Source organism: Littorina saxatilis, unplaced genomic scaffold, assembly GCF_037325665.1.
Source record: "Littorina saxatilis isolate snail1 unplaced genomic scaffold, US_GU_Lsax_2.0 scaffold_197, whole genome shotgun sequence".
NCBI lineage: Eukaryota > Metazoa > Mollusca > Gastropoda > Littorinimorpha > Littorinidae > Littorina > Littorina saxatilis.
Genome location: NW_027126446.1, coordinates 14,528 through 42,446, shown reverse-complemented (window position 1 = coordinate 42,446; position 27,919 = coordinate 14,528). Strand labels below are relative to the sequence as shown.

Below are 27,919 nucleotides of genomic sequence, written 5' to 3'. Positions count from 1 at the left end.
ATGAAAAAAACGTTCGGGGATTTCATACCCAGGAACTCTCATGTCAAATTTCATAAAGATCGGTCCAGTAGTTTAGTCTGAATCGCTCTACACCCACACACAGACACACACACACACACACGCACACACGCACGCACACACGCACGCACACACACACACACACACGCACATACACCACGACCCTCGTTTCGATTCCCCCTCGATGTTAAAATATTTAGTCAAAACTTGACTAAATATAAAAAGGAGGTTCCACTGTATTACTGTTCAGCTTCATGTCATTGGTAGCCTCACTGTCAGGGGCACGCAACTCTTCCACTGTATTACTGTTCAGCTTCATGTCATTGGTAGCCTCACTGTCAGGGGCACGCAACTCTTCCACTGTATTACTGTTCAGCTTCATGTCATTGGTAGCCTCACTGTCAGGGGCCCGCAACTCTTCCACTGTATTACTGTTCAGCTTCATGTCATTGGTAGCCTCACTGTCAGGGGCCCGCAACTCTTCCACTGTATTACTGTTCAGCTTCATGTCATTGGTAGCCTCACTGTCAGGGGCCCGCAACTCTTCCACTGTATTACTGTTCAGCTTCATGTCATTGGTAGCCTCACTGTCAGGGGCCCGCAACTCTTCCACTGTATTACTGTTCAGCTTCATGTCATTGGTAGCCTCACTGTCAGGGGCACGCAACTCTTCCACTGTATTACTGTTCAGCTTCATGTCATTGGTAGCCTCACTGTCAGGGGCACGCAACTCTTCCACTGTATTACTGTTCAGCTTCATGTCATTGGTAGCCTCACTGTCAGGGGCCCGCAACTCTTCCACTGTATTACTGTTCAGCTTCATGTCATTGGTAGCCTCACTGTCAGGGGCACGCAACTCTTCCACTGTATTACTGTTCAGCTTCATGTCATTGGTAGCCTCACTGTCAGGGGCCCGCAACTCTTCCACTGTATTACTGTTCAGCTTCATGTCATTGGTAGCCTCACTGTCAGGGGCCCGCAACTCTTCCACTGTATTACTGTTCAGCTTCATGTCATTGGTAGCCTCACTGTCAGGGGCACGCAACTCTTCCACTGTATTACTGTTCCGCTTCATGTCATTGGTAGCCTCACTGTCAGGGGCCCGCAACTCTTCCACTGTATTACTGTTCCGCTTCATGTCATTGGTAGCCTCACTGTCAGGGGCCCGCAACTCTTCCACTGTATTACTGTTCCGCTTCATGTCATTGGTAGCCTCACTGTCAGGGGCCCGCAACTCTTCCACTGTATTACTGTTCCGCTTCATGTCATTGGTAGCCTCACTGTCAGGGGCCCGCAACTCTTCCACTGTATTACTGTTCCGCTTCATGTCATTGGTAGCCTCACTGTCAGGGGCCCGCAACTCTTCCACTGTATTACTGTTCCGCTTCATGTCCTTGGTAGCCTCCCTGTCAGAGGCCCGCAACTCTTCCACTGCATTACTGTTCCGCTTCATGTCATTGGTAGCCTCACTGTCAGGGGCCCGCAACTCTTCCACGGTGTGTTGAAAGGACAGCTGTTAGCTATGTGTGGTGAAAGGACAGCTGTTAGCTATGTGTGGTGAAAGGACAGCTGTTAGCTATGTGTGTTGAAAGGACAGCTGTTAGCTATGTGTGTTGAAAGGACAGCTGTAAGCTATGTGTGTTGAAAGAACAGCTGTAAGCTATGTGTGTTGAAAGGACAGCTGTTGGCTATGTGTGGTGAAAGGACAGCTGTACGCTATGTGTGTTAAAAGGACAGCTGTAAGCTATGTGTGTTGAAAGGACAGCTGTTAGCTATGTGTGTTAAAAGGACAGCTGTAAGCTATGTGTGTTCAAAGGACAGCTGTTAGCTATGTGTGTTGAAAGGACAGCTGTTAGCTATGTGTGTTGACAGGACAGTTGTAAGCTATGTGTGTTGACAGGACAGTTGTAAGCTATGTGTGTTGACAGGACAGTTGTAAGCTATGTGTGTTGACAGGACAGTGGTAAGCTATGTGTGTTGACAGGACAGTTGTAAGCTATGTGTGTTGAAAGGACAGCTGTAAGCTATGTGTGTTGAAAGGACAGCTGTTAGCTATGTGTGTGGAAAGGACAGCTGTAAGCTATGTGTGTTGAAAGGACAGCTGTTAGCTATGTGTGTTGAAAGGACAGCTGTTAGCTATGTGTGTTGAAAGGACAGCTGTTAGCTATGTGTGTTGACAGGACAGTTGTAAGCTATGTGTGTTGAAAGGACAGTTGTAAGCTATGTGTGTTGAAAGGACAGTTGTAAGCTATGTGTGTTGACAGGACAGTTGTAAGCTATGTGTGTTGAAAGGACAGTTGTAAGCTATGTGTGTTGAAAGGACAGCTGTAAGCTATGTGTGTTGAAAGGACAGCTGTACGCTATGTGTGGTGAAAGGACAGCAGTAAGCTATGTGTGTTGAAAGGACAGCTGTTGGCTATGTGTGTTGAAAGGACAGCTGTAAGCTATGTGTGTTGAAAGGACAGCTGTTAGCTATGTGTGTTGAAAGGACAGCTGTTAGCTATGTGTGTTGATAGGACAGCTGTTAGCTATGTGTGTTTAAAGGACAGCTGTTAGCTATGTGTGTTGAAAGGACAGCTGTTAGCTATGTGTGTTGACAGGACAGTTGTAAGCTATGTGTGTTCAAAGGACAGTTGTAAGCTATGTGTGTTGAAAGGACAGCTGTAAGCTATGTGTGTTGAAAGGACAGCTGTTAGCTATGTGTGTTGAAAGGACAGCTGTTAGCTATGTGTTGAAAGGACAGCTGTGAGCTATGTGTGTTGAAAGGACAGCTGTTAGCTATGTGTGTTGACAGGACAGTTGTAAGCTATGTGTGTTGACAGGACAGTTGTAAGCTATGTGTGTTGACAGGACAGTTGTAAGCTATGTGTGTTGAAAGGACAGCTGCTAGCTATGTGTGTTGACAAGACAGTTGTTAGCTATGTGTGTTGAAAGGACAGCTGTTAGCTATGTGTGTTGACAGGACAGTTGTAAGCTATGTGTGTTGAAAGGACAGTTGTAAGCTATGTGTGTTGAAAGGACAGCTGTAAGCTATGTGTGTTGAAAGAACAGCTTTTAGCTATGTGTGTTGAAAGGACAGCTGTAAGCTATGTGTGGTGAAAGGACAGCAGTAAGCTATGTGTGTTGAAAGGACAGCTGTTGGCTATGTGTGTTGAAAGGACAGCTGTTAGCTATGTGTGTTGAAAGGACAGCTGTTAGCTATGTGTGTTGAAAGGACAGCTGTTAGCTATGTGTGTTGAAAGGACAGCTGTTAGCTATGTGTGTTGAAAGGACAGCTGTTAGCTATGTGTGGTGAAAGGACAGCAGTAAGCTATGTGTGTTGAAAGGACAGCTGTTGGCTATGTGTGTTGAAAGGACAGCTGTTAGCTATGTGTGCTGAAAGGACAGCTGTTAGCTATGTGTGCTGAAAGGACAGCCGTTGGCTATGTGTGGTGAAAGGACAGTTGTAAGCTATGTGTGTTGAAAGGACAGCTGTTAGCTGTGTGTGTTGAAAGGACAGCTGTTAGCTATGTGTGTTGAAAGGACAGCTGTTGGCTATGTGTGTTGAAAGGACAGCTGTTAGCTATGTGTGGTGAAAGGACAGCTGTTAGCTATGTGTGTTGAAAGGACAGCTGTAAGCTATGTGTATTGAAAGGACAGCTGTTAGCTATGTGTGTTGAAAGGACAGCTGTTAGCTATGTGTGTTGAAAGGACAGTTGTATGTTGAAAGGACAGCTGTTAGCTATGTGTGTTGAAAGGACAGCTGTTGGCTATGTGTGTTGAAAGGACAGCTGTAAGCTATGTGTGGTGAAAGGACAGCTGTTAGCTATGTGTGTTGAAAGGACAGCTGTAAGCTATGTGTGTTGAAAGGAAAGCTGTAAGCTATGTGTATTGAAAGGACAGCTGTTAGCTATGTGTGTTGAAAGGACAGCTGTTAGCTATGTGTGTTGAAAGGACAGCTGTTAGCTATGTGTGTTGAAAGGACAGTTGTAAGCTATGTGTGTTGAAAGGACAGCTGTTGGCTATGTGTGTTGAAAGGACAGCTGTTAGCTATGTGTGTTGGAAGGACAGCTGTAAGCTATGCGTGTTGAAAGGACAGCTGTTGGCTATGTGTGTTGAAAGGACAGCTGTTAGCTATGCGTGTTGAAAGGACAGCTGTTAGCTATGTGTGTTGAAAGGACAGCTGTTAGCTATGTGTGTTGAAAGGACAGTTGTTAGCTATGTGTGTTGAAAGGACAGCTGTTAGCTATGTGTGTTGACAGGACAGTTGTAAGCTATGTGTGTTGAATTAAAGGACAGCTGTTAGCTATGTGTGTTGACAGGACAGTTGTAAGCTATGTGTGTTGAAAGGACAGCTGTTAGCTATGTGTGTTGACAGGACAGTTGTAAGCTATGTGTGTTGAAAGGACAGCTGTTAGCTATGTGTGTTGACAGGACAGCTGCTAGTTTTGCCTGTTGTGTGTTGACAGGACAAGATAGCAGCAGCGCTGGTGGCACAGAATGTGTTCAAGGCGTTGGCCAAGAAGAAGAGCGACCCTGACGACAAGTGGCAGCTGGAGGAAGGACAAAAGTAACTTTCTCCTTTCCTACTTGTTCTCATAAGCTTGTACAGTGGAACCCTCTTTTAAGACCTCAACAAGTAAGAGAAAACTGGGTCTTGAATAGGAGGGAGTCTGAATGTGGGTACATTTACACAGGTTTTATCATCACAACAGGTTAGTTTATGGAACATTTACACAGGTTTTATCATCACAACAGGTTAGTTTATGGAACATTTACACAGGTTTTATCATCACAACAGGTTAGTTTATGGAACATTTACACAGGTTTTATCATCACAACAGGTTAGTTTATGGAACATTTACACAGGTTTTATCATCACAACAGGTTAGTTTAAGGAACATTTATGATTATTGACAAAACTAAACATTCACAAATAAATCGACCTAATGGTCGATGCACAAATGAAATTTATTTAAAAAAACTGTTTACTGTTTTATCACTACTTATGTACTGTCACGTTTCATGGTCAAATGAATGACTATGAACGGTCAATTACTACTAACTGACTAACCACACCACGATCCACTCTCGCAGTCATACAAAACAGAGATCAATCCAACAAAAGTAAACAGTTTCAAGTGCCTGTTTATATGCAAACTCGCCACCTCCCTTCTCACAACTGGGATCAAATAATAACGACGGCATCTTACAAAAATTTACTCTGGCTAATAGTCAGCCTCTGTTGGAAATTAAAGTAGCACGCTGACCGTGCAAAGCTGAAAGTACCAAGTTGCAGCTCAACTATACTATTTCGCTCGGATATAGTTCACGTTGCCTCGGCTACACATTCATCAAAAGGGAAAACAACGCTGATAGACGACAGGTGAGAGGGTGTTACCGCATGGATGCACTTAACTCAGTGTCGGTGTCTTTTACGGAGCATGGGACTGTGTTGTAGCCATGCCGCTCCTCCTTTACTGTGCAGCGTAGCTCGGCCACAGAAAAGACCCTCTCAGATCACCACGTGCTGTCTGCCCGGTCATTCATCGTGACAACAAAGCCCAATGCGAAGAGCCCAAGGTGAAGCCCCTAAGGTGAACGCCCCAATGTGAACGCCCCAAGGTGAACGGAACGCCAAGGTAGAAATCCTGAGGTGAACGCCTCAGGGTGAAAAAGCTGGAAACAAAGAGTTTAGGTGCAGTAACCATGTCACAACTACCCCCTTCATCCACCTTTTAACATCGTCTATCTTTCCCCCCCTCAGCAAGCCACGTGCACCTGAAACGAACGTACTGGAAGTTACAACTCAGATTTTCTCCCCTTTCCCCATCTTTGTAAACATTACAGGTAAAACCTAGCGCAATAACGAGCAAATGATTCGCTACATGGGAAGATAAACAACACAACAGAGGAGACACCGCACACTCACTGATGTACACACTAGCGTAGATTAAGGGCTAAGTACCTCATAAGCTCATGCGTATCTACTCTCATTCAACCATCCTTTCTGGTTGAAATATCCTGCTTTCTCTGTCCGTCGACAGTCCAGCTCATTTCATCGAATGACGGCCCTCTTTGGTCGCAGCAAAGTAGGCACCCAGATGTCACCACGTGTTGAATACAAACCGGTCGTTCAGGTCTCTCTCGATGCGTGTAGATGCACGGGCAATTCTAGCCTGTGTTGTGAAGGCTTATGTACTATTTTCAATTTGTTCAATGTTGACCTGTGTTGTGAAGGCGGTTTCAAGCCCTGGCGATGGAGACGCTGAGGAACTGTCACCACATGAACGAGGTGGCCACGGAGGGGTTGTTGACTAAGCCGTGTCCGTGGTGGGGGGGCGTGTCCGTGCTGCAGCTAGCCATCATGACCTGTAACCGCCAGTTCATGACGCAGACGGCCTGCAAGGACATCATGACGCGCATCTGGCGCCGCCTGCCCCCGGTCAGTTGGTGCATATATGTGTGTGTGTTTACGCGTGTGTGTGTGCGTGTGTGTGTTTGTTCAAAACTTAAACATATAGTGTCCACGCCGCCATTTTGGAGTTTTTTTTGTCGAATTCGGCCGATTTGAAGAATTTGGGGAATCTAGTGTACCTTAATTAAGACGCACCTGGCCCGGTTTGCTCAATAAAGCACCACAAGTATGCTAAATAATTAATTAAACATGATTAAATTGGCGACTGCTCTCCACCATTTGAAGATTAAAATTGGCCGTCATAGACTGGTTTTCGTCACGAGCGTGCCGTTTTCATGACGACCCAAAACAATGGCGGATGGGATGTAAGAAATCGACTCAAGGTGGTTCTGAAAGCAGCAGACTGACTGGGAACGACACAGAATCACGAGAAAGTCATGCTCGATGCACAAAATGCAAAGTTATCAACACGCGGCAAGCAGTGGGAAAGTTGGATTGAACTGCATGAGTGTTACCATCGTGTGGCGCTGACTACCCACGACGCAGAGCTCTCTCCTGCTGCCGGCCCGGGGATTTGTAAGTAAAGCAACTGTTGTGTAGACTTTGGACAGACCTAGACAAATGTTGCTGCCGTTTTGTCTGTGTGTCTGCTGGTGTGTTGAGCGAATGAAGCATCCATCAAGCGAGTGCACGAACGTGTAGTGTGCAGGGTCGATTGAGTCCAGTTTTGGTTTGAACACGGACACGCCACGGTGTGTGTCACTGTGTGTGTGTGTGTCTGTGCACTGCACAGGAGCTTGTATCAAAGTGCCGGTCGATCATTATTTACTCCTTCATCCCTACAGTCTTCTTACAACTACATACTACGCATTCGCTAGCCTAGTAAGGGCGTACCTGCAGGACTAAATAATGATCAACTGGCGGTTGGGTACAAGCTCCTGTGGTGCACTGTATAGGACTGGAGACTGAGACTGACACTGTGACAGACAGAGTAGGTAATCCCCCTAAAAATTGTTTTGAGATGGAAAAAGTAAGGTCAGTCAGCACAGTCTTTGGATGTAGTGCAACAGAAAATGTTATTTATAACTGACATTTTATATTGTCAGCGGTATGAGTTTTTCTGTGCCTAAAGTTTTTAATGTTGTGATTTTGCAGGAAAAACTATGATTGAAGCTTATTGTAAGGCTTTGTGAAAGGGTAACTTTTTAACGAAGAACACATTCTTCCTCGGACAGCGTTCATTGAAGCAAACACTAAATGCGGCAGAATCTCATTCATCCTTTCTTTTTTAACTGCCATTTTTAAGTGTCGCTGTGCATGTTGAAAGCTTCATGTTCAGAACTGATGTTGCTGTAGAACTGTATGTAATTGGCCAGCCTTTGGTTTACACTTAGTGGTTTATATGTTGCTATAATTACTAAAACTATTTTTTTTAATTTTCAGGGGAAAAGCACCCGGACATCAAACATTCTTGCAATGTGTGGCAATAATGGTTTAAAATATTTCGGACAAAGCTCAAGGTGAGTTTAAATGTTCATAATTCTGATGTAAGTCAAGCTTATCTTTTATCTTGAGTAAGTATCTCTGTCATGTCTCTCTCAGGCTGCGCAACCGACAGAAAAGTTACCAAGAACCGATTCCTTGAGTGTGCCCAATTGTTCCCCATTTCTGGTTCACTTGAGCTGCAGGCAATTTTGTTGAGTGATTAAAAGTTATGGATTCTTTAAAAAGGTGTACGTTTGAGGATAAGACACTGTCAAAGTTTTGAAACAGTATTTTTCTTCTTCATGGTTATAAAAAAACCTGCAGCACCTGTGTTCAATTTCTGAAGATGCATTATTATTACAGTGGCACCCCCCTTTTACGACCTCAAACAATCTGAGAAAATTGAGTCTAAAAAAAGAACGAGTCTTAAAATGGGGGTAATTTTACAGAGGTTATGAACAGAAAATGTGAGAAAACAAGGTCTTAAAAAGAAGGGAGTTTTAAATTGGGGGGTCATAGAAGGGAGGTTCCACTGCATTAATCATGCCATGGAAATCATGATCAGTTTACAGATAAATACAATGACAATTAAAAGCAATTTGCAGCCCAGTGTCTTATTATTTGATCATATTCTTTCTATTTTTATCATTGCATCTTTGCTACAGAAATGTATGGTTACATCTTGACCAAAAGTCAATTATTATCAATAAAGCAAACAACATGTGCACACAAAAACATACTCAATTCTCAAGAACAGTGTCTATTTTATTCCATGTAGATCTCAAATCCACAGGCACACATCCTCTGCACAGTTCAAAGGTGCTACACATGAAACTATTCTTGGAATTCGAGCACTTTTCAACACATGTATATATAATATGTTTTGCACAAGTTTTACTAGACCTGTGAATTCAACGCATTAATCAATACACTTTCAGGACTCTTCCCCTGACTTTAATGCTCATGTCAGCTGTTTCCATGCACAAATAGTCGCCCTGTATGTATCTTTCGCTTGATATGCAAGTGTCTAAACAGAAAGAAAAAACACTAAAAACCAAACACAAAAATTCATTCAGTGAGAGTGAATGTACACACATCCTAAAAAACTCGAAATGAAGTCATTCTGTCAGTCATTGATACTGATCCAAGACATTGATGTGACGAAGAAAGGGGTAAGTTTATTTTAGAAAGCTAAAATCTTTCAGAGGGAAATGGTGTTATCAAACACTGGTCGTTTCACATGCTCCCTGTAAATCACTGAAAGCAGACCTCTTCAACTTCAGAAGACCCTCCCTCGTCTTCTTTTTGAGGGGCTATCCAGAGATACTCCAGTGCCGAGAGTATGAAATAAATAAATATATAGCTGTCTGTCAGCGTTCTCTAGAATGAAAATGTCTCTACAAGGTGCAGAACTGTGCACATAATTAACAAAAAACCCACACACACAACATATGTTCAAACACTGATCCCAATGTTGGGGGTGGGCGTTTACTAGGTACTAACGGCGCTTACAAGGTAGATTACAGTACATTAAAAAAGCAGAAAACAACATACATTATTTGTATTTTTGACCAAATTATGACATTTTACACAGATTGAGACAGTGAGTGTTCCTCAAGGTGAACAAGGACTGTCAAGGTGTGTGTAAAATGTCATATTTTGGTCAAAAATACAAATAACATTTCTGTATCGATTGGTTCTGGTTAGAATTCCTTTTGTTTTTTTAGTGTACAAACATGCACTATTTTGTAGTCTCAGCTGGCCGTCTAATATGGAATGTGACAGAGCATGTGTAAACCAACCCACACAGAAACGCACTTTGTTTAACACCACAATGTACTCCAATGCAGGCAGCAAGGAAGAAAGTCAGTGTACTGGCCAGTTGGATCTATAATGTCATTCCTATGACCCATACACAGCAACTGCACATGGCAACTCTTACACCTTCACCCGAATAGCCAATATCTTTCCTCAATATAACTCTGAATGATGCGTATCGTTTGGCTTTATTGATCTTTCCCTCTTCTTCTTCCAGGACCAGGGCATCTTCAATCTCTTCTTTGTGTGTGGGCCAGTAGGAGCCTGCTGTCATCAAGCACCAGTGCCTTGAAGTCCTGGAGCATAAACAGAAAATCACCCATCAGTGAAGACACTTTAATTCAAACTTCGAAAAGGGTTGAAAAAATTAACCAAATGCAAGAAAAAGTGTGAAAATAAAGAGTTACAGAAGAGTGTTTGTAATCTATTCATGTACGTAATGGATTGCACGTGTGAGTAAAAGGTGGTGGTGGGTGGGAGAGGGGGGAGGTTTTCCAGCATTCTGACACACTGAGAAGTGTGAAAATGTGACATGTTCTAGTGCTCCTGACGAGCAAAAGTGTCACACATCTTTAGCTACTTGGAATGAATGCCCAGTTTACCATTGCATTGTACAGTGAAACCCTAACTTTGCCCCCCCCCCCCCCCCCCCCCCCCCCCCCCCCCCCCCCCATTTGCCCCCCCCCCCCTTTAAAAAAAACACAACATTTGTCTTAAAAGACACTACTTTCTCAGATTCCTGTTTATAACCTCTATTCTAAGACATTCTGCTTTTCTTTGATTGAGTTTGCTATTAAAAGGGCTCCACTGTATCTCTAAATTTTTTCTCTACAAGAGGTATTGTAGCAGCATCTGTCAAGTGCTCAACCGCAAAAAGGTCAATTTGATATAATTATTCAATACTGATTGTGCATGCCCTCAGGATTGGAAGTGTGTGATGAGTGAAGCAACATGAGACGTCATCCATACTCGAAGTCCCACAACAGTTTCTTTGTGGAATATTATTATTTAGTCAGTTCCAAATACAAATAAGGAGAAAACGGGGACAGATAGGAAGGGACATTGGGTGAGTACATGGCAAGGCAGTTTGGGGTTGTGGGTGTTCATCGGTGATAACTGCAATAAACAAACAATACCTTATAATACATGCATTGTAAACATCAAATACTATACCAAGTCATTCAAAAAAGATTAAGAAGAAATAAATGGACGAGAAAAAAGGAGGGGGGAGACGAGTGAGAACGAACAAGTAAACACAACAAAGGGGGGAGGGGACGGGTGAGAACGAACATGAACTTTCAGTAAAAAATAATAAGCATTATCGTTGAAAAAAGGGAGACCATCTGCACTAAAGTGCACATTTAAAGAAAAAGCATAATCGTATGCATATTGGGACCGTTTGGGGATGGGAGAGACCGTACTAAAGTGTGCCTTTAAAAGGTCAAGATATACATGCGTTCAAATCAATTCCGTTCCGTTCCCATGACATAATTTTCACAGGTGGCCGAGGCCAGCGTTTCAAAACACCACTCTGTAAATAGAGTCCCGTGCTTCACGTTATTACGTTGCAAAACTGTCTAGTGACAATACCGTTCGTTTGCAGATCAAGCCGACTGCATAAAGAAAAAACTCACTTAGTCGTTTGCCTTTTAGTCCTTTACACATCCGTTTAAATTTAATAACAGAGCCATTTGTGGCAAAGTTATATCCACGCCACAAAAACTTGCGTGTAAGTCATTTAATCCCTAACATCGCGTTAATTTCGTTTTAATTAACATTACATAACAAAATAACATTGCACACAAGGCGGGGAAGGAAGACTGACAAGTGAATACCTCACACTCACAATATATACGATTTACACCACCGACTGGCGTGAGAACAACTTGAAAGGAAGTAACCATTAACAGGTGGGGGGAAAATCGACCCAATCAATTTAGCATTAACTAAGCAAACTTAAGCACGCAGTCACGTTAACATTACAAAAATCGATTGCCTACAAAAATCACTACAACAACTATTTTATCGCGTTTGACACAGATTTAGCAGCCATAAACTAATGGCCTTACAAATGAAACATTACAATTCAAAAAAGGTCACTAAGAAAAGGGAAATCACGAAGCCAAACGAATTAGTATCCAAGTGCAACGATTTTGATTCTAATTATCAAAAAGCAAAGTTTCCGCCTTTTAGATGAAAACGAAATCAAGGAAAATGAAAATTGGGGGGGGGGGGGGGGGGGGGGGGGGGAGAAAGGGGGGGGGGGGGGGCAGCTAGCAAGTAATCGTCAACCGTCCTTCCCCTTTACAATCACACAAAAACCATGTAAAATACTAACCATTTGGGCTCATTTCTTCACGACACTTCTCATAAAGGCACGCAAGTCATGAATGCACAAAACTTCACATCTGGTGTACTTCTCTCCTAAACTATTTTGAACACAAAACCATGGTCGGTTTGACTATTAATCTAAGTTTCTATTTTCTGACACAATCTGTAGAGATGTGCTCGGTTCCACAGACAGGAAGCAACTGATGGTATTTGCGGGAAGGATAGCCCGCGTGAACCCTTTTTGAGACTGTACCAAAAAACTGACTGTGCAAATTCGTTCTCGTGCGTGTTTCACGCCCGACCAACAATCGTGACATGAATTCAACTCACTGCGTGCGTCCCGTTCAAACGGAGCTGAGGGGCAGTTTTCCAACAAAAATCAACTGCTATCCGCATTACAAAAACATTCACACATTCATCCAACGAGTACGTGGAACTAAAGCGTCAATCACAATACATAGCAGAAAAAGTGAGTCAGAGTCAATGAATGATAGTCGGTCCAGTAAGAGTCTCAAACCAAGGAAAATAACATCTTTCTCACACGCATGACAACCCAATGAACAAAACACCCTTACACAGGGACAAAAAACCAATACCAATTAATATCGTCATAATTTGAGAACGCACACACGGCAACAACAATTCTGTCTTGTTTCGTCAACACACAAAAATTGGCAATAATAGCCCAACCATAGGCGCATGACATGAAGTAGCATGCCTTGATCAGGGGCATGCACACTGATGTTTCAAGCTAAGCAGAACTGCTGTTTGACATGTGGTTGGAAAATGTGCTTCAGGGATTGTCTTGTTTAAAAAAAAAATTGAACAGGAAGGCAGACATCTATTTGAACTGCAAAGCAGACACAATTCAAAAACCTACACATCATTATTATGACTTCCTACATAACAGCATGATCATGGAATCTGTTAGCCAATGTGTCAGATCATAACGATCATTATGGAGGCAGAAATGATCCCCTCAATCTGTAAAATATCCTTCTTTACAAACAGCATACAGGTGTAGCTAAAACAGAATTCATATTACAGTGGAACCCCCTTTTACAATCTCCCAAAATATGATAAAATCAGGTATTAAAAAGCAGGAAGTCTTAAAATGAAGGTGAATTTGCATAGGTTATGACCAGAAAATCTGAAAAGCAAGGTCTAAATATAGGGGAGATCTTGAATTGTAAAGGGTTTTAAAAGGGGGGGGGGGGGGGGGGTTCACGGTACAGCACCCCAATTGTGAGGACTGTTCATTTATTTCCCTTTATGAGACACTAAAAGGTTGTGGGTACTGAAATTTAACTGCACAAAATATCTTGACAAAATCAGGATGCTGAAGCTGAATTTTCATTCTTTTTCAATATTTTTTGAAACCAGGAAATACACACATTCCCTAGAATGAAAAAAAAAGCACCAGTAATGTAATTTGTGACTGACACCTAAAAACCTCACCGTTAGTCATTATTTAGTATACCCTGTAACAAAGTCTTCGAACTCACAAATCTTGCAGAATAAAAAGGTACTTACTCGAATGATTGAGTTTGGAGGAGGCGTGGGGGTTGAGGGGGGGAAGCGGTGAGAGAAAATACTTATAACTATAGTCCTGATTCACCTTCAAATTGTTTTTTGGGCCACCCAGACCACTAATTTACACCCCCACTTACACACAATTTTACTTATTTTACATTCCTAAAACACACACACATCCACACATAACAAATACACAACACGCACTGACTTTCTTGACATTGTTCAGTTGGATGAATGTAATTTCTTCATTTTCTGTGATAGCACTCTATTGCCAGTATTGGAATTCACAAAATTACCCTTGGCTCTAACATCATAAGTCTTTTTCCTTTAACTCCTGCACACAGAGAAAGTATCTATTAATATTATAAGTATAACTAGTCCTCACGTACCTTCAAATTGTTATTTGGATCAGCCTTCCCCTTGCCCAGCAAACCAATTTCAGTTTGAGAAGACTTGGACCAGTCCTTGCCTCTGCATTAGCTCACACCTCTGCTAATTCCTCTCCCTATCCTGCCTCGATGTGCACTTCTTGAAGTTGAACGAGCAGCCTGGCCGCTTGTTGTTTTGAATGTAAAACTTCCATAGCCTGAAAATAAAGACAAATGCTTGAAAAGAATACACTATATATTAATCAATCTCCCTTACAGTTAATGAGTTATTTGTAGCAAACTTCAATCATAATCAGGAAAAGCTCACTTGAGTTTTGACAGCTGGCACACAACGTTCACGCACACAACAGTACATAGTTTGTACTCCTTTTTTCACGTGTATACAAAAATACAATTTATATATATGTGATTATATCACAAGCATAATACACACACACACACACACAAACACAAACACACACATAATCACACTCATGCACACAGTGACACACAGGCACAGTCACATTCATGCACACAGTGACACACACACACAGTGATACAAGTCTCGCTCATACACACACACACACACACACACACACACACACACACACAACAAATGCACAAGACACTGATATTCTCGACATTGTTAAGAGGGATAAGTATAATTTCTTCTCTTTTGGGTTACTATTATGGGAAAAGACATAATTTTCAGAGCTCTCTATTTGTCTGAAACATGAATGCGCTTTGCTTCGAACTCTCGCACGTTTACTGTTCCCTGACCCTGAGTTCGATCAGTGACATGAATGGAATTTGAAACACATGCATAAGCTTATAAGTAAAAGCGCAACTTTAGAGACATATATTTGAAATGATCACCAACAGGCAACACATATATGTCCAAGATAATCTCAAATCTGACTGAGTAAATAAAGTACGAGCATGATCTTCGTCAGGGCTTTTTGACTCGCATCGATCGATTCATTTGCAGTCCTGCTGAGAGCAACTTGTACACTGATACTGACTTGTCCTATTGAAAGCTTTATTTCCTGTCAGACAACGCTAACTTAAGCTGGAAAATGACACTTACCTTTTCAGACTACAATGATCGCAGGAAGACGCGCCATTGTTGACACATTTGACAAGGGAAATCACCCAACCATTACAAGAGTGCTCTTTCCTTGGAATCTGTTACGACAATTAATTAGGTATCAATACTGTGGAATTTGCAAAGTTAAGTTATTCCTTGCCGCAGTGGGGCACTGCGGTTATGAAATTAAAAGCCCCTCCTGTTTTTGGAACCGCAGGAGCTTTCTAGTTTGCTGTTAGGTAGATTTTTGGTTCCTCTTTCCTGTCATGCTCTCTTTTTCTTCATGAATTCTTTTCTTTTTTCTGCCTTCTTGCTCATTCACCTGTATTTTTTCCAAAAATCTCTTCTCTTGCCGCTTGTCTCGCGATTCATGTATAGTTTAATCTGTTAGTGTTCTGATGTAAGTCCAGCAGTAGATAGGTTAAGCCTATTTTAACATACTGGAAACTGGTAATCTTCCAGTAGGTATTAATTTAGTTTTACTAAAGCCTGCTGGGACACAAGTAATGGGTTAGTGCATTTGTAAACAGGAATCGCTTGACAAGTGGCCCCCTTCATCCCCCCCTTCCTCGTCCTGATATGGCTCTGCGTAGTCGGCTGGACGTTAAGCAACAAATAAACAAACAAACAAACAAACAAGTTATTCCTCATGGATGGTAGCATTATTTGTAACGTAGAATCTTACGGTGATGCTTTGAAAGCGATCTGGGCTGAGGTGCACGAAGATCGAAGCGGGTGACAACCATTGGGTGGTAACTTGGTGAGAGTTGTCACCTTCTTGGGGGCTAACCGACTTGGGTCTCTCCCTCCCACTTGGTCGCGGTGCACGAAGCCGTCTCGGTCATTTACCCTACTGTGTCGGAGGTTATAAATAGATTCGGGAAAATGACTTGAGTGGCCTTAGTGCGCATGCGCTGATCATGGTGTCTACCGTGGAGCCATCGGGAATCCAAGGGAAATTAAAGAAATCTTGACTATAATTATCAGAAAAGGGAAGGGCAGTGACCAAAAATAAATGATACAATATTTGTAAATGTGGATAAGCACTGAGGCGAAAAACTAACGTGTGTCTGTTTTTGAGCGCTTTTAGGGCACATCAATTAGGGTTGGGGTTGGGTGAAGAGGGCGATGCAAAAAAACAAAAAACTACTGTGAATTTTGGTTCTTTTTATCAAAATTCTGTTTGTTTTATAAAGTTATATCTGAGGTTTCACAGATTTTCAATTTGCACTGATACACTGGCCTCGAATGAATCCCTCGGTAATGCTTTTAGGTCTACGACCGAACCAAAATCATCCTGTTTCTTAATGTTTTGAGCAATGGGTCTTTTGTTTTCTTTACATTTTAATTCAGCTTCATTCTACTCAGAAGAAATTCTTTCAATGTGATGACAAAAACATTAGATAGACGTTTGCTCGGAGAACGTTTGTCAACACAGCAACATTTAAAAAATAAAAGGAGGACGATATCGATTGTTAAATAAAAGGATCTGTGCTTTAGCATTCTGTCTCATCGTCATTGTTAACTGTTGCACTTCACACACACACACACACACAGACATACACACACACATACACACACACACACACACACACACACACTTTTGCTCCAGTTACAATCATGTACTTCGTAAGGCTTTATTCAAGTTTATCTCTTGTTCTTAAACATCCGAATTCAAAGCACACGTCTGAGCTGAGAATATATACTCGAATGTCTGCCGCCATTCAATGTGAAATAATGTTGATTTGTGATCCAAACACTCCCGAAAAATGCTGGTTCGTGTGTCTTCAGTCAACCGGCGCCGCATCATCACAACTCCACCCCTGCCTGCCTGCAAAAATACAAACATAGATGGTGACACACACACAATTCAACCCAATTTTTTTTTTTATAATTTCTACATCCGTTGACCGAATTAGTTATCATTTGGTGTTTATTAACTACAGCTTATGCATGACGAAGGTCAACAAAGTTGTGAGTTTACAGGTTAAATGGAGGGGTACTTTGGAACACTTTTGAAAGAAGCTAAAAAATCGGACCATGAAACCTACAAACAGGAAACTTCGTGGAATGGTGATGAACAAAGTGAAATTCATGCACAACAACCATGAAGATATTCGCCGAACACGATTGACTGGAAAAATGACCCCTTCATGGTAGAGTCACACTTGCGCAAAATTAACCGATGACAGGAACGCAATCCTCTATGGGGATGCCCTAATCCTGCCTGTAATGGCTGTACTCAAGTCACTGATTGTCTAAGGTTGTTTATGGTATACTACGTCCTTCAAATAACCCCAAAAATATCAATCTTGAAGAATTAAATCGGGTTCGTTAGTCTACCGCTCCATTTTAAACCTCGAACTGTTGAGTCCATCCCCGAATTTGGATTCTTTTTCGAAAGACAACCAAAGTCAGACCATTTCACCTACAAAATAGCATCTTTCGGGACTAGTCATGCCGAAGCTGAAATTAATGTACACCAAGTATGAAGTATACGAAATACCCTTACTTTCTTGCAGACACCTCATCAGTTAGCTATCATGCATGCAACTGACTCAAGAAGTCTCACTGGGGAGTTGGAAACTGTGTCGTCTTCAGTCGATTAATAAATTACAATATATCAGTAAAAACACACACACACACACACACACACACACACACACACACACACACACACACACACACACACACACACTTTTGCTCCAGTTACAATCATGTACTTCGTAAGGCTTTATTCAAGTTTGTCTCTTGTTCTTAAACATCCGAATTCAAAGCACACGTCTGAGCTGAGAATATATACATAAATGTCTGCCGCCATTCAATGTGAAATAATGTTGATTTGTGATCCAAACACTTCCGAAGAATGCTGGTTCGTGTGTCTTCAGTCAACCGGCGCCGCATCATCACAACTCCACCCCTGCCTGCCTGCAAAAATACAAACATAGATGGTGACACACACAAAATTCAACCCAATTTTGTTTTTATAATTTCTACATCCGTTGACCGAATTAGTTATCATTTGGTGTTTATTAACTACAGCTTATGCATGACGAAGGTCAACAAAGTTGCGAGTTTACAGGTTAAATGGAGGGGTACTTTGGAACACTTTTGAAAGAAGCTAAAAAATCGGACCATGAAACCCACAAACAGGAAACTTTGTGGAATGGTGATGAACAAAGTGAAATTCATGCACAACAACCATGAAGATATTCGCCGAACACGATTGACTGGAAAAATGACCCCTTCATGGTAGAGTCACACTTGCGCAAAATTAACCGATGACAGGAACGCAATCCTCTATGGGGATGCCCTCCTCCTGCCTGTAATGGCTGTACTCAAGTCACTGATTGTCTAAGGTTGTGTATGGTATACTACGTCCTTCAAATAACCCCAAAAATATCAATCTTGAAGAATTAAATCGGGTTCGTTAGTCTTCCGCTCCATTTTAAACCTCGAACTGTTGAGTCCATCCCCGAATTTGGATTCTTTTTCGAAACACAACCAAAGTCAGACCATTTCACCTACAAAATAGCATCTTTCGGGACTAGTCATGCCGAAGCTGAAATTAATGTACACCAAGTATGAAGTATACGAAATACCCTTACTTTCTTGCAGACACCTCAGTTAGCTATCATGCATGAAACTGACTCAAAAAGTCTCACTGGGGAGTTGGAAACTGTGTCGTCTTCGGGCCGATTAATAAATTACAATATATCAGTAAACACACACACATACACACACACACACACACAGACACACAGACACACACACAGGCACACACACACACACACACACACACACACACACACACAGAATTACAGTCAGCATTGCAAAAACTAAAGATGAATATCTTATGCATAATGCCAAAGAAGACAAATTAGTCTGATTTTTGAATTTAAACGAATGATGCAAACAGCGCTACATACCTTGTTCATATCCTGTTCTGCAATGTGGGCTGGCGTATATGTTTAATTAGCCCATTGTACATATCCTAGCGGTAAAAATTGTAAGAGATCAAACTCAGATAACTTTAGGAAAATGATACCGCTTGCAGAAACAAAACACAAGAATGCATACTTCTTTCATTTTAGCCAGTGTAAAAAATTCATGTTCGCCAGTGTAAACACTTACATGACATTTCCACGAACAGCTTCTATACAAAAGTATGACCTAGCATTGGGAACTTCGTGGGACTCGAGAAAGGAAAAGAAATACCAGCTTAGAAACTATTCCGTGTTGTGATGTTATCCTGCAATTGAATAGATGAAAAATCCATGCGTCCTTAAAAGGCACAGTCCTTTCCATGCAAACGATTTGGCTCAACCCAAACCTGGCGATGCTTTTACGTAGAATAAGACTTCCCCTTTCCCAAGACACATGACAAAATTCAACAGCCTGAATCAGTGAATGCTTTGTGTGCACAACAAATTGTTATTTTTTAATTTTTTTGCGAATTCACTTCAACTTGTAAAAAAAACAAATTCACCAAATTCCAGCTGAGCAGAACTGCTTTCACAATAAGGACTGGGCCTTTAAAGGTACGTTCCTCATCATATTATCCAGTATATCAGACACCACATTGTCATGTTTGTCTAGGTTTTTACATGGAAAAAATAAAACTTTATTTTAACATGGGCACATACGTCTGACTTCTTTTTGTGGAGATTGGAGGATGTGCGATTCATTTCCTTCTAGGCACTGGTGTCAACATGTGAAATTCATTCAGCGAAATGTTTTCACTACACACAGAACATAACCAGCCTATCAAATGTGTGGTATATGTTCAAGTCAGAATGATGCCCTCATTTTTTTTTTAATTTGAGAGATCTGTGATGTCTGACATTTTGGTTCAAAATGTAAGGAATTTATACTTAAGCTCTAATGAGTAAAATTTGTCTTGTCAAAAACCAAAAGCATAGTCCTTCCTCTACATGCAATACTTTCTTTTATCTGTGCATCTTCATTTCAGTACAGCAAACAAACAAAAACATCACACTCTGCATAGCGAAACAACTTGCAAAGAAAACCTCACAATCTTTATTGGGAGAAAGCCCCTGACTGTTGCAATGTTTTATGCATTAAAAAAACCCACTGAAACTGTGTGTTTGAATTCTTCAGTTTGATCAGCTATATGTGTTTAAAAAGTTACCTTGATCATTCTGACATGCTGTGGCTCAAATCACATCTCAGACAATGTTGTAGACTCCATAGATCTATAGACGTTGAGGCGCATGGAAGAACTGCATTCTGTGGAAACACAAAAAAATATACACAGAGGAAGAACAAGTCACAACAACTTTTAGCAGCAGCAACAGTATATATGACGTTATTAGTGTGGTGTTCGTGATCTAATGAGTTGGGGGGGGGGGGGGGGGGATTGGACGGGGTGGGGGGGGGGGGGATGTGAGAAGGCTGGTTGGGGAACCGGGGGAGGTTTGATATTAGTCAGCATTGTCATTTAAATGTAATGACTGGTACAATGTTTAATGTATTTGGAAGACAACAACACTGCAATGTATAATGTGAACCAACTTCTGCATGACAAAGATCAGGTAAAAAAAAAAGTTACCTGTTTCATTCTGGAAACCTTTTGGTCCCATCACATCTCAGGCGTAAACTATATCATATATGGACACATACTGTAGTGATTAAAACAAAAACCAGCATTTTAATGGACAAAACGAATTATGTGGATAGGAAAAACAGGCGCAGCAAAAAAGTCAATAATCTTACTCCAAATAACACTATCACAGATTCACTGAACGTTCCCAGTTAAGTGTTAGTGATTCAAATGACTGAATTTAAAACAGGGAGAGTGAGATTGTGAATATATTTGTGTGTGTGTGTGTGTGTGTGTGTGTGTGTGTGTGTGTGTGTGTGTGTGTGTGTGTGTGTGTACAGGGTAAATGCAGAGCCATTGATTGGAAACAAAACCTTGTTACTGTCAAATATCAACAGTTATACAACATAAGAGGCAATGGAAAAGTTGGATATGGATATGAAAATATATGTTGCAGGTGAAAGAGGGGAGGGGGAGAGGGTCTTTGTTGCTTGCAGTTAATAAGCAACTAAGGCCAGTTGTTGTTCTGGGTGTAACCTTGTAATGTTTAAGCAAACATGTTTGTGGATCACCTTCTGCATTTAGATCTGTTTGAGTATTTGCAAAGTTACCTTGATCATTGTGGCATCCTCTTGATCCCATCACATCTGAGACTATGGCCTGTAGACTCCATGGTCAGACGCTGGAGTGATAACAAGGTCATTCTGAAAAATTGAACATAATTATGCAGAGAGGGGGCAAGGATAGGGGGTGGGGGCAGGGTTGAAGGTTGGTTACAGTGCTAGTTGGACATGAGAGTGTTATGGGGTGAGGATGGTGCTGATATTAATAAGCATAATCAGTTAAAGCTCACAACTATCTTGATCTTCACAGACATGAATTGCATAATGAATCCACAAGCATGTACCTTTATTTTTGCCCTTGAGTTATAGGTGGAAGGAAATGTTGAGTGGTAAACACAAGTTGTATTGATCACTGGGTCAGCCTGCGGTCAGTTCCCTTTGATCTGCAGATTGCATCAGCATAAACAAACACAACGTAATCATCGTAAACAGCCTGAATGGTCAATCATGAATCTAATAATACAAACACTGGATCTAATTTGAGAGTCTGCAAACGAGTCAGTTTGAAGATTCAATGAAAATCTGGCAGTCAATGAAGCAGATAGATCTGGCCTTGCGCTTGTGTTTGCAAGCAGATACATGTTTGAACATCCCTTATCTTAACGTTATCATTCAACAGATTGATATTTTGCCTGACGATTTTCCTGCCGATGAGCTAAACAAACAATGAAAATCACAGAAGTGGTAAGATTTTGAAGACGAAATTCAGTCATACAAACAAACTCAACAGAAAGAATCTAGCTAACTACTGTACAGCTTTCGACAAAATCAACGCATTTGCATGCCTTAGTCATTCCTGCTTTGATTCCAATAATTCTACATGATCGTAATGCACACAAAATACGAAAACGAGCTGATCTAAATGATAACACTGCCTCACCTGCTATGATTGTACTGTGAAAGCGAAGGTCGTCTGCGATTCGAGATTTCAAAGTCGAACAGCGGCGTTTCTGCACTCTCAGCGGTTATCTTGCTTGGAAATGTGAAAAGCATGACTTGAAATCGAACGGAAGGCACCATTCTACCTTTTCGTTTGGGCGTTGTTTTTGTAAAATCTCCGAAAATGTCATTTCGAAAAAGGCGGTCGCCATTTTTTTGGGTGCCAACTTCTTTGAGTGGGGCTGCTAGCTAGCTGGTCCAAACGGGAGCCTCCCATTCGGTACGCAACCCTGGGAAAAAAGCTTCGTGCACCCCGACCGGGAGGGAGCGGACCGACTTGGGCAGATCTCCCATTGGTTGTCACCCACTTTGGCTTCGTGCACCTCAGCCCTGAAGGCCTTTTCCGGCGGATACTATCCCTTTAAGCAACCATTTGTAATAGAATGCGCTAAGTAACTCCGAGTGTTTGCTTTTCTTGTTAAATATTGTGCTCTCTGCTAAAAGTGTAGTTGTGTTTGCTGATTCAGCTGATTGATTTTTGTTATGATGCATATCTGGAAAGGTGTGCCCCCTGTGAGTGTGTGTGAGTGCTGAATGATTTTGGTTACGACACACATGTGGTGAGGAATAAGACCTGTGAATGTGTATGTAGACACATGGGCTGGGTGATGTTTTGTGTTAAGTGGCAGGGACACTGTAAAGACCGTCACGCAGAGAGGGAAGTTGGAAAACATAATGCTGTCACTTCTTGCTATCCCTGCTCTTACAATCACTCCCGACCCCCACACTCATCACACCCTAAAATCTCATCAAAACGTCTGTACTGGAAACATACATACAGATCATATTATGAATGTTCTATTAATTCTGTACAGATGTTATTATGGATATGTTCTATTCATGCATTTCATTTCCCTTGTTTCAGAGTGACTCCAACAGACCTGCAAGGTAAATGTTAGTGTTTGGTCAAACTAAGTTTTAAAACGTGTGTTAAAACTCAATTATTTTGAGTGAAACTCGGTCAAGTACAAGCTTAAGCTCTTACAAGCAGAAGAAATATAAGAACATGCCTCTGAGTGTGACAGCTTCCTGAAAGTTCGCCAGTTTTAATGGCTGTGTGTGTAGACATTTTCCAATTAACTTTGACAGATGTATACTCCCCAACAAGTAAAGTCAATACATGAACTTTACTGATCTGTTTTGTTTAGCTTCTATCTGAGAGGGATGAGCGGCTCCAGATTGTATGTCTGCAGGGTTTTGGGCATACAAGTGTATATGTGTAGTTTTATGTGTTCATAGTTTTATGTTTTATGTGAGTAGCCCCCTCAAAATGACTGAATTTCTTCTTTTCTCTGGAGCTTCCTCTTCGACCACTTCCCTTCCAGCCTCCATCACAGTAGGTTCTAGTGACATTTCTCTCTCTGATAGTGCTAGGAATCTTGGGTTCATCATGGACTCCCACCTCTCAATGAAACAACACATCAAAAAAGTCTGTCAGACATGTTACTTTGAGATCAGAAGAATAGGTTCCATAAGAAAATTTCTCACTGTTGATGCCACTAAAACTCTCGTTTCATCCTGCATTCTGTCCAGATTAGATTACTGCAACTCCCTTCTCATAGGCTGCCCTGACTCCACTCTCCAACCCTTGCAAAAAGTACAACACTCTGCTGCTTGTCTCATTTTCAGAGCACAGCATCAACAACCCTGCACTCCTCTCATGAAAGAACTTCACTGGCTTCCTGTATCTGAACGTATTAGGTATAAAGCTGCCTGCTTCTGCTACAATATCATCTCTGAATCGGCACCTGCCTATCTTTCTGAACTGGTCTCCCTCTACACTCCCTCTCGCACCCTTCGTTCTTCTGATGATGCTCGACTTCTCCGTCAAGGTCGCTTTAAACGCACATTTTTGTATTATGGACCTCAGTTATGGAATTCACTCCCCTTTCAATTACGTCACTCTCCATCCATTTCATCTTTTAAGTCCAATTTGAAAACTCACTTGTTCCAACAACATTACGGATAGTTCCTTAGTATAGAGTCTGGGGATGTGAGATGTGCATGATGTGTTGTTTGAATCTGACAGTGATTGTATGAATTTTTGTATACATGTATTGTTGTCACGCGCTTTGAACTTCTGATAAGGCGCTTTATAAATGCCCGTTATTATTATTATTATTATAAAACCAAAGGCCAACTCCACAGTGACAGCCAGTCAAAAGCGGACATCCTCCTTAACCAGTTCAAATCTGTCTTCACCAAGGCTTCCTCCCAACCCCTCCCCCACCTTCAATCCACCGCCCCTGACATCCCACCCATTACCATCACAGTCCCCGGAGTCACCAAGCTGCTACGACAACTGAAAGTCAACAAGGCGTCCGGGCCAGACGGCATCCCGAACACCGTCCTCAAGACCCTCGCCGACGGCGTCGGCCCAGCGCTTGCACTGATCTTCCAGACCTCTGTTGACACTTGTACGCCTACCCAAGGACTGGTTGTCAGCCAACGTGTCGTGCGCCTTTAAGAAAGGGGACCGCCACGAGCCCGCCAACTATCGCCCAATCTCCCTTACCTCTGTCCCCTGCAAACTCCTCGAACACATCATCTTCCGCCACATTATGTCCCATTTCCAAGCCCACAAAATCCTTACAAACCTGAACCACGGCTTTCGATCTGGCTACTCCACCGAAACCCAACTACTAACCACCACCAGCGACCTACTGCAATCTTTTGATCAAGGCAAACAAATTGACATGGCCATACTAGACTTTTCCAAAGCATTCGACACCGTCCCCCACGACCGGCTCCTCCTCAAGTTGGCCAACTATGGCATCACAGGCCCCCTCCACGCATGGCTTCACTGCTTCCTCACGGAACGCAGCATGCAAGTCGTCGTTGAAGGCAGTACGTCCCAGCCCACTACCGTCGACTCAGGCGTCCCACAAGGCACCGTGTTGGGCCCACTCCTCTTTCTCGGCCACATCAACGACCTCCCGCAGGCAGTTAGATCCCAGGTTAGGCTGTTCGCCGACGACTGTCTCGTTTACAGAGAGATCGACACCTTCAACGACCACCACACCCTACAAGAGGACCTGAAGTGTCTAGAAGGCTGGGCAGAGAAATGGGGAATGCGCTTCAACGCCACCAAGTGCTATGTCATGAGCATCTCCCACAAACCACCCTCCACCTTCATGTACTCCCTCAACAACACCATCCTCAAAACTGTCCCTTCCAACCCATACCAAGGCATCCTATTTTCTGACAACCTCAAGTGGAGAAACCACATCAGCAGCATCACCAAGAAAACAATTACATAAAAAAACAAGTCGCGTAAGGCGAAAATACAATATTTAGTCAAGTAGCTGTGGAACTCACAGAATGAAACTGAACGCAATGCCATTTTTCAGCAAGACCGTATACTCGTAGCATCGTCAGTCCACCGCTCATGGCAAAGGCAGTGAAATTGACAAGAAGAGCGGGGTAGTAGTTGCGCTAAGAAGGATAGCACGCTTTTCTGTACCTCTCTTCGTTTTAACTTTCTGAGCGTGTTTTTAATCCAAACATATCATATCTATATGTTTTTGGAATCAGGAACCGACAAGGAATAAGATGAAAGTGTTTTTAAATTGATTTCGAAAATTTAATTAAATTACATATCTTATCCCAACTCACATAAAGCAATTTACTTCAGTTTAGTGCTAGGACGCTGAATAGCATCGCCTTGGTAACAAGGGGAGGTCACCCTAAAAAAGAGCTAACTTGACCCCTTAACATGACAAAGTCACGCGTGACTTCCTGACCTTGCCGCCATCTTTGAATCATTCACTCTTCAGCGGTCTGTGTCTACAGACGTGTTTTGATTTTGCTCCGGCTTTCAGCCGGTTTGTCTGACTTCTGCCTTTGTCAGACCCTGCCTTGGTACTTGCACACGGTCCCTCTGCTCCTACTGTGTGTTTGGGTGAGCGTTTTTGTTGTTTGTTATCGTTTTTGTGACTTAGGTTTTGTCGAGTACTTAGCTTTGTTTACATTTTTTTCTGTTCGCCATGTCGGATAAGGAAAAGAAGAATAATGCTAAGTCAGTGGCCGAGCCTTCTCCCACGAGGAAGTCTTCTCGTAAGTCTAAGAGTTCGGCAGGTCAAGCTTCGATTAGAGTCACTGACCCTTTGTCTAAATCCTCGTTTGATGTTGCGATAGACTTGCCAAATTCTCCGGCTATGCCTAGTTTGCCGTTAGCTGCTTCACCGGTCTTGTCCGGTTCAGGTCCGGTCAGCGAGAAGCAGGATGTTTCTGCTATTTTGCACTCCTTGAGTGCTCAGATTTCCTCTCTTTCAGCCGAGTTATCATCTACCAAGGCTGAGATGTTGTCTTTGCCTTCCGGTGTGGGGGGTGTGCGTTCCCTTGCCAGGGTGCGTGTTCCGCCTTCCTCCACCATTACGTCTGCCGACGTACACGCCTCTTTTGATGGTAGCCGTGGTGTTTCCCTGCTGCGTTCCCAGGCTTCTTGGACTGACGATGATCAAGGTATTTATACTTCGCCAGTAACCGGGTTCTCCGGCCAAAACGAAGTGCGTGGTTTGGAGAGAGTAGCCACACCGGTTCGTGTGCGCGAAAGCTTAGGCCCTCGGTCTACGTCGTTCCGATCGAGTGAACTTCTAGATCGAGGGAAAAGCCCAGACACGCGTTCGGTCTCTGACCGAACAGGGGAAGTGCGTCCGCCGTCGCTCTCTAGAGGAGCAGTCGGTGCGGCAGCACAGCTTTCACAGCTTTCCCCGCTTCCGCCTTCCAGGCAGGAAGTAGTCCATAGAGACATGCCGCTTGGGTATAAAATCCCTCGTGTGGCGTCTCTTCCGGGCGACGCTTTGTCGGACTATGGTAGTCACGGCGGAAGTGTCTTGCCTGGCTTCACTGAAGTGAGGGACTATGAGTCGGATTTTGGCACTTCCGTCCAGGGTGACGAAGATGTCAGCTTCCGCATACCGAATAAGCTTCCGCAAGCTCTGGCGTTAGCGGCGGAAGTGGCTTCTCGGTATTTCGGGGAGGGGGTGACGACACCTTCCGGTTCAGTTGTTCAACCCCCTTCTGCTTTAGGGGATTTTCGTTCGGCCAAGGACGAGAAACAGCAGTTCCGGTTTCGGGAATCCCCTTTAGTAGCGTTTGAGCTTTCAAAGCTTCTGGCCACTGGTCAGTCTGGTGGTGCTTCCCAAGCTGTCCCACTGTTAACAGCTCATGCTCAAGCTCCTGATTCTGTACAGTCTTATCTGGCTACATCGGGTCGGACCTCAGCTTTGCCTCACGGCGCTTCTAAGAGGTTTTTGCTGTCTTATAACCCGGTCAATCTCATTGACTCGTATGCCTTGCCGCGTTCAACGCTTCCGGTCACGCCGGAACTCGCAGCACTTAGGCAGGATGGTTACAGTAGAGATAGAGCAGTCCCTTACACGGAAGCCTCTCTTTTGTCTCTGGAGGAGACTGGCAGGCGTCTGCTTGAATTGTCGTCTCTTTCTGAGACTCTGCAAAGATCTCTGTCAAGGTCTATCGCGTCGTCTTTAGATCCGTTCAAGTTTCGGGACGATGCTGTGGAGTTGGATGTCACTATTCTGCTAGCCTCTCTGGCTAAGGTGTCGGCTGAACAGATGAATCTGTCGGCTCGCCTTTATGCTCACTCTATCCATGCTCGGAGGTCAGCTTTCCTCACGGGATCTCGGATTCAGGACAAAGTTACCATTGAGTCTCTTAAGTCCTCTCCGTTTGTTGAGGGTGCGTTGCTTGGTCAGCCATCCTTGGATGCGCTTCGCAAGGAGACGCAGGACG

At 42.8% G+C, this 27,919-nt stretch overlaps 2 protein-coding genes and 2 long non-coding RNA genes across 11 annotated transcripts; 2 read left to right on the top strand and 2 right to left on the bottom strand.

Moving 5' to 3' along the window:
- Positions 1–229: 229 nt before the first annotated feature.
- On the bottom strand, positions 230–1,471 carry LOC138954876 (neurofilament heavy polypeptide-like). The gene has a single exon (XM_070326635.1). The coding sequence runs from the start codon at positions 1,469–1,471 to the stop codon at positions 230–232; it is 1,242 nt and encodes a 413-aa protein (XP_070182736.1).
- On the top strand, positions 1,470–6,705 carry LOC138954875 (transient receptor potential cation channel subfamily M member 8-like). The gene is made up of 4 exons (XM_070326634.1): positions 1,470–1,514; positions 4,467–4,567; positions 6,238–6,446; positions 6,701–6,705. The coding sequence occupies exons 1-4, from the start codon at positions 1,470–1,472 to the stop codon at positions 6,703–6,705; spliced, it is 360 nt and encodes a 119-aa protein (XP_070182735.1).
- Positions 6,706–6,707: 2 nt separating this feature from the next.
- Positions 6,708–10,132, top strand: LOC138954873 (uncharacterized). 6 transcript variants are annotated; one of them, XR_011451994.1, is made up of 3 exons: positions 6,708–6,991; positions 7,859–7,935; positions 9,936–10,132. It is a non-coding gene; the product is annotated as an uncharacterized lncRNA (long non-coding RNA). The 6 variants fall into 6 exon arrangements; XR_011451995.1 differs by lacking the exon at positions 6,708–6,991 and adding an exon at positions 6,998–7,167; XR_011451997.1 differs by lacking the exon at positions 6,708–6,991 and adding an exon at positions 6,998–7,406.
- Positions 10,133–17,760: 7,628 nt separating this feature from the next.
- Positions 17,761–22,504, bottom strand: LOC138954878 (uncharacterized). Of its 3 annotated transcripts, XR_011452001.1 has the most exons (6): positions 22,107–22,504; positions 21,511–21,609; positions 21,215–21,307; positions 20,613–20,660; positions 20,193–20,290; positions 17,761–17,968 (listed from the first exon to the last, which is right to left on the bottom strand). It is a non-coding gene; the product is annotated as an uncharacterized lncRNA (long non-coding RNA). The 3 variants fall into 3 exon arrangements; XR_011452000.1 differs by lacking the exon at positions 20,613–20,660; XR_011452002.1 differs by lacking the exons at positions 20,613–20,660; positions 21,511–21,609.
- Between the last annotated feature and the right edge of the window lie 5,415 nt (positions 22,505–27,919).

What these genes read in the sequence shown, in the direction of transcription:
- LOC138954876 (XM_070326635.1), bottom strand. Translation starts at nt 1,471, where the DNA reads ATGAAGCGGAACAGTAATGCAGTGGAAGAGTTGCGGGCCTCTGACAGG.
- LOC138954875 (XM_070326634.1), top strand. Translation starts at nt 1,470, where the DNA reads ATGTCATTGGTAGCCTCACTGTCAGGGGCCCGCAACTCTTCCACG. An exon ending in GGGCCCGCAACTCTTCCACG is followed by an intron (nt 1,515 to 4,466) that starts GTGTGTTGAAAG and finishes GTGTGTTGACAG; the next exon opens with GACAAGATAGCAGCAGCGCT. An exon ending in CAGCTGGAGGAAGGACAAAA is followed by an intron (nt 4,568 to 6,237) that starts GTAACTTTCTCC and finishes TGTGTTGTGAAG; the next exon opens with GCGGTTTCAAGCCCTGGCGA.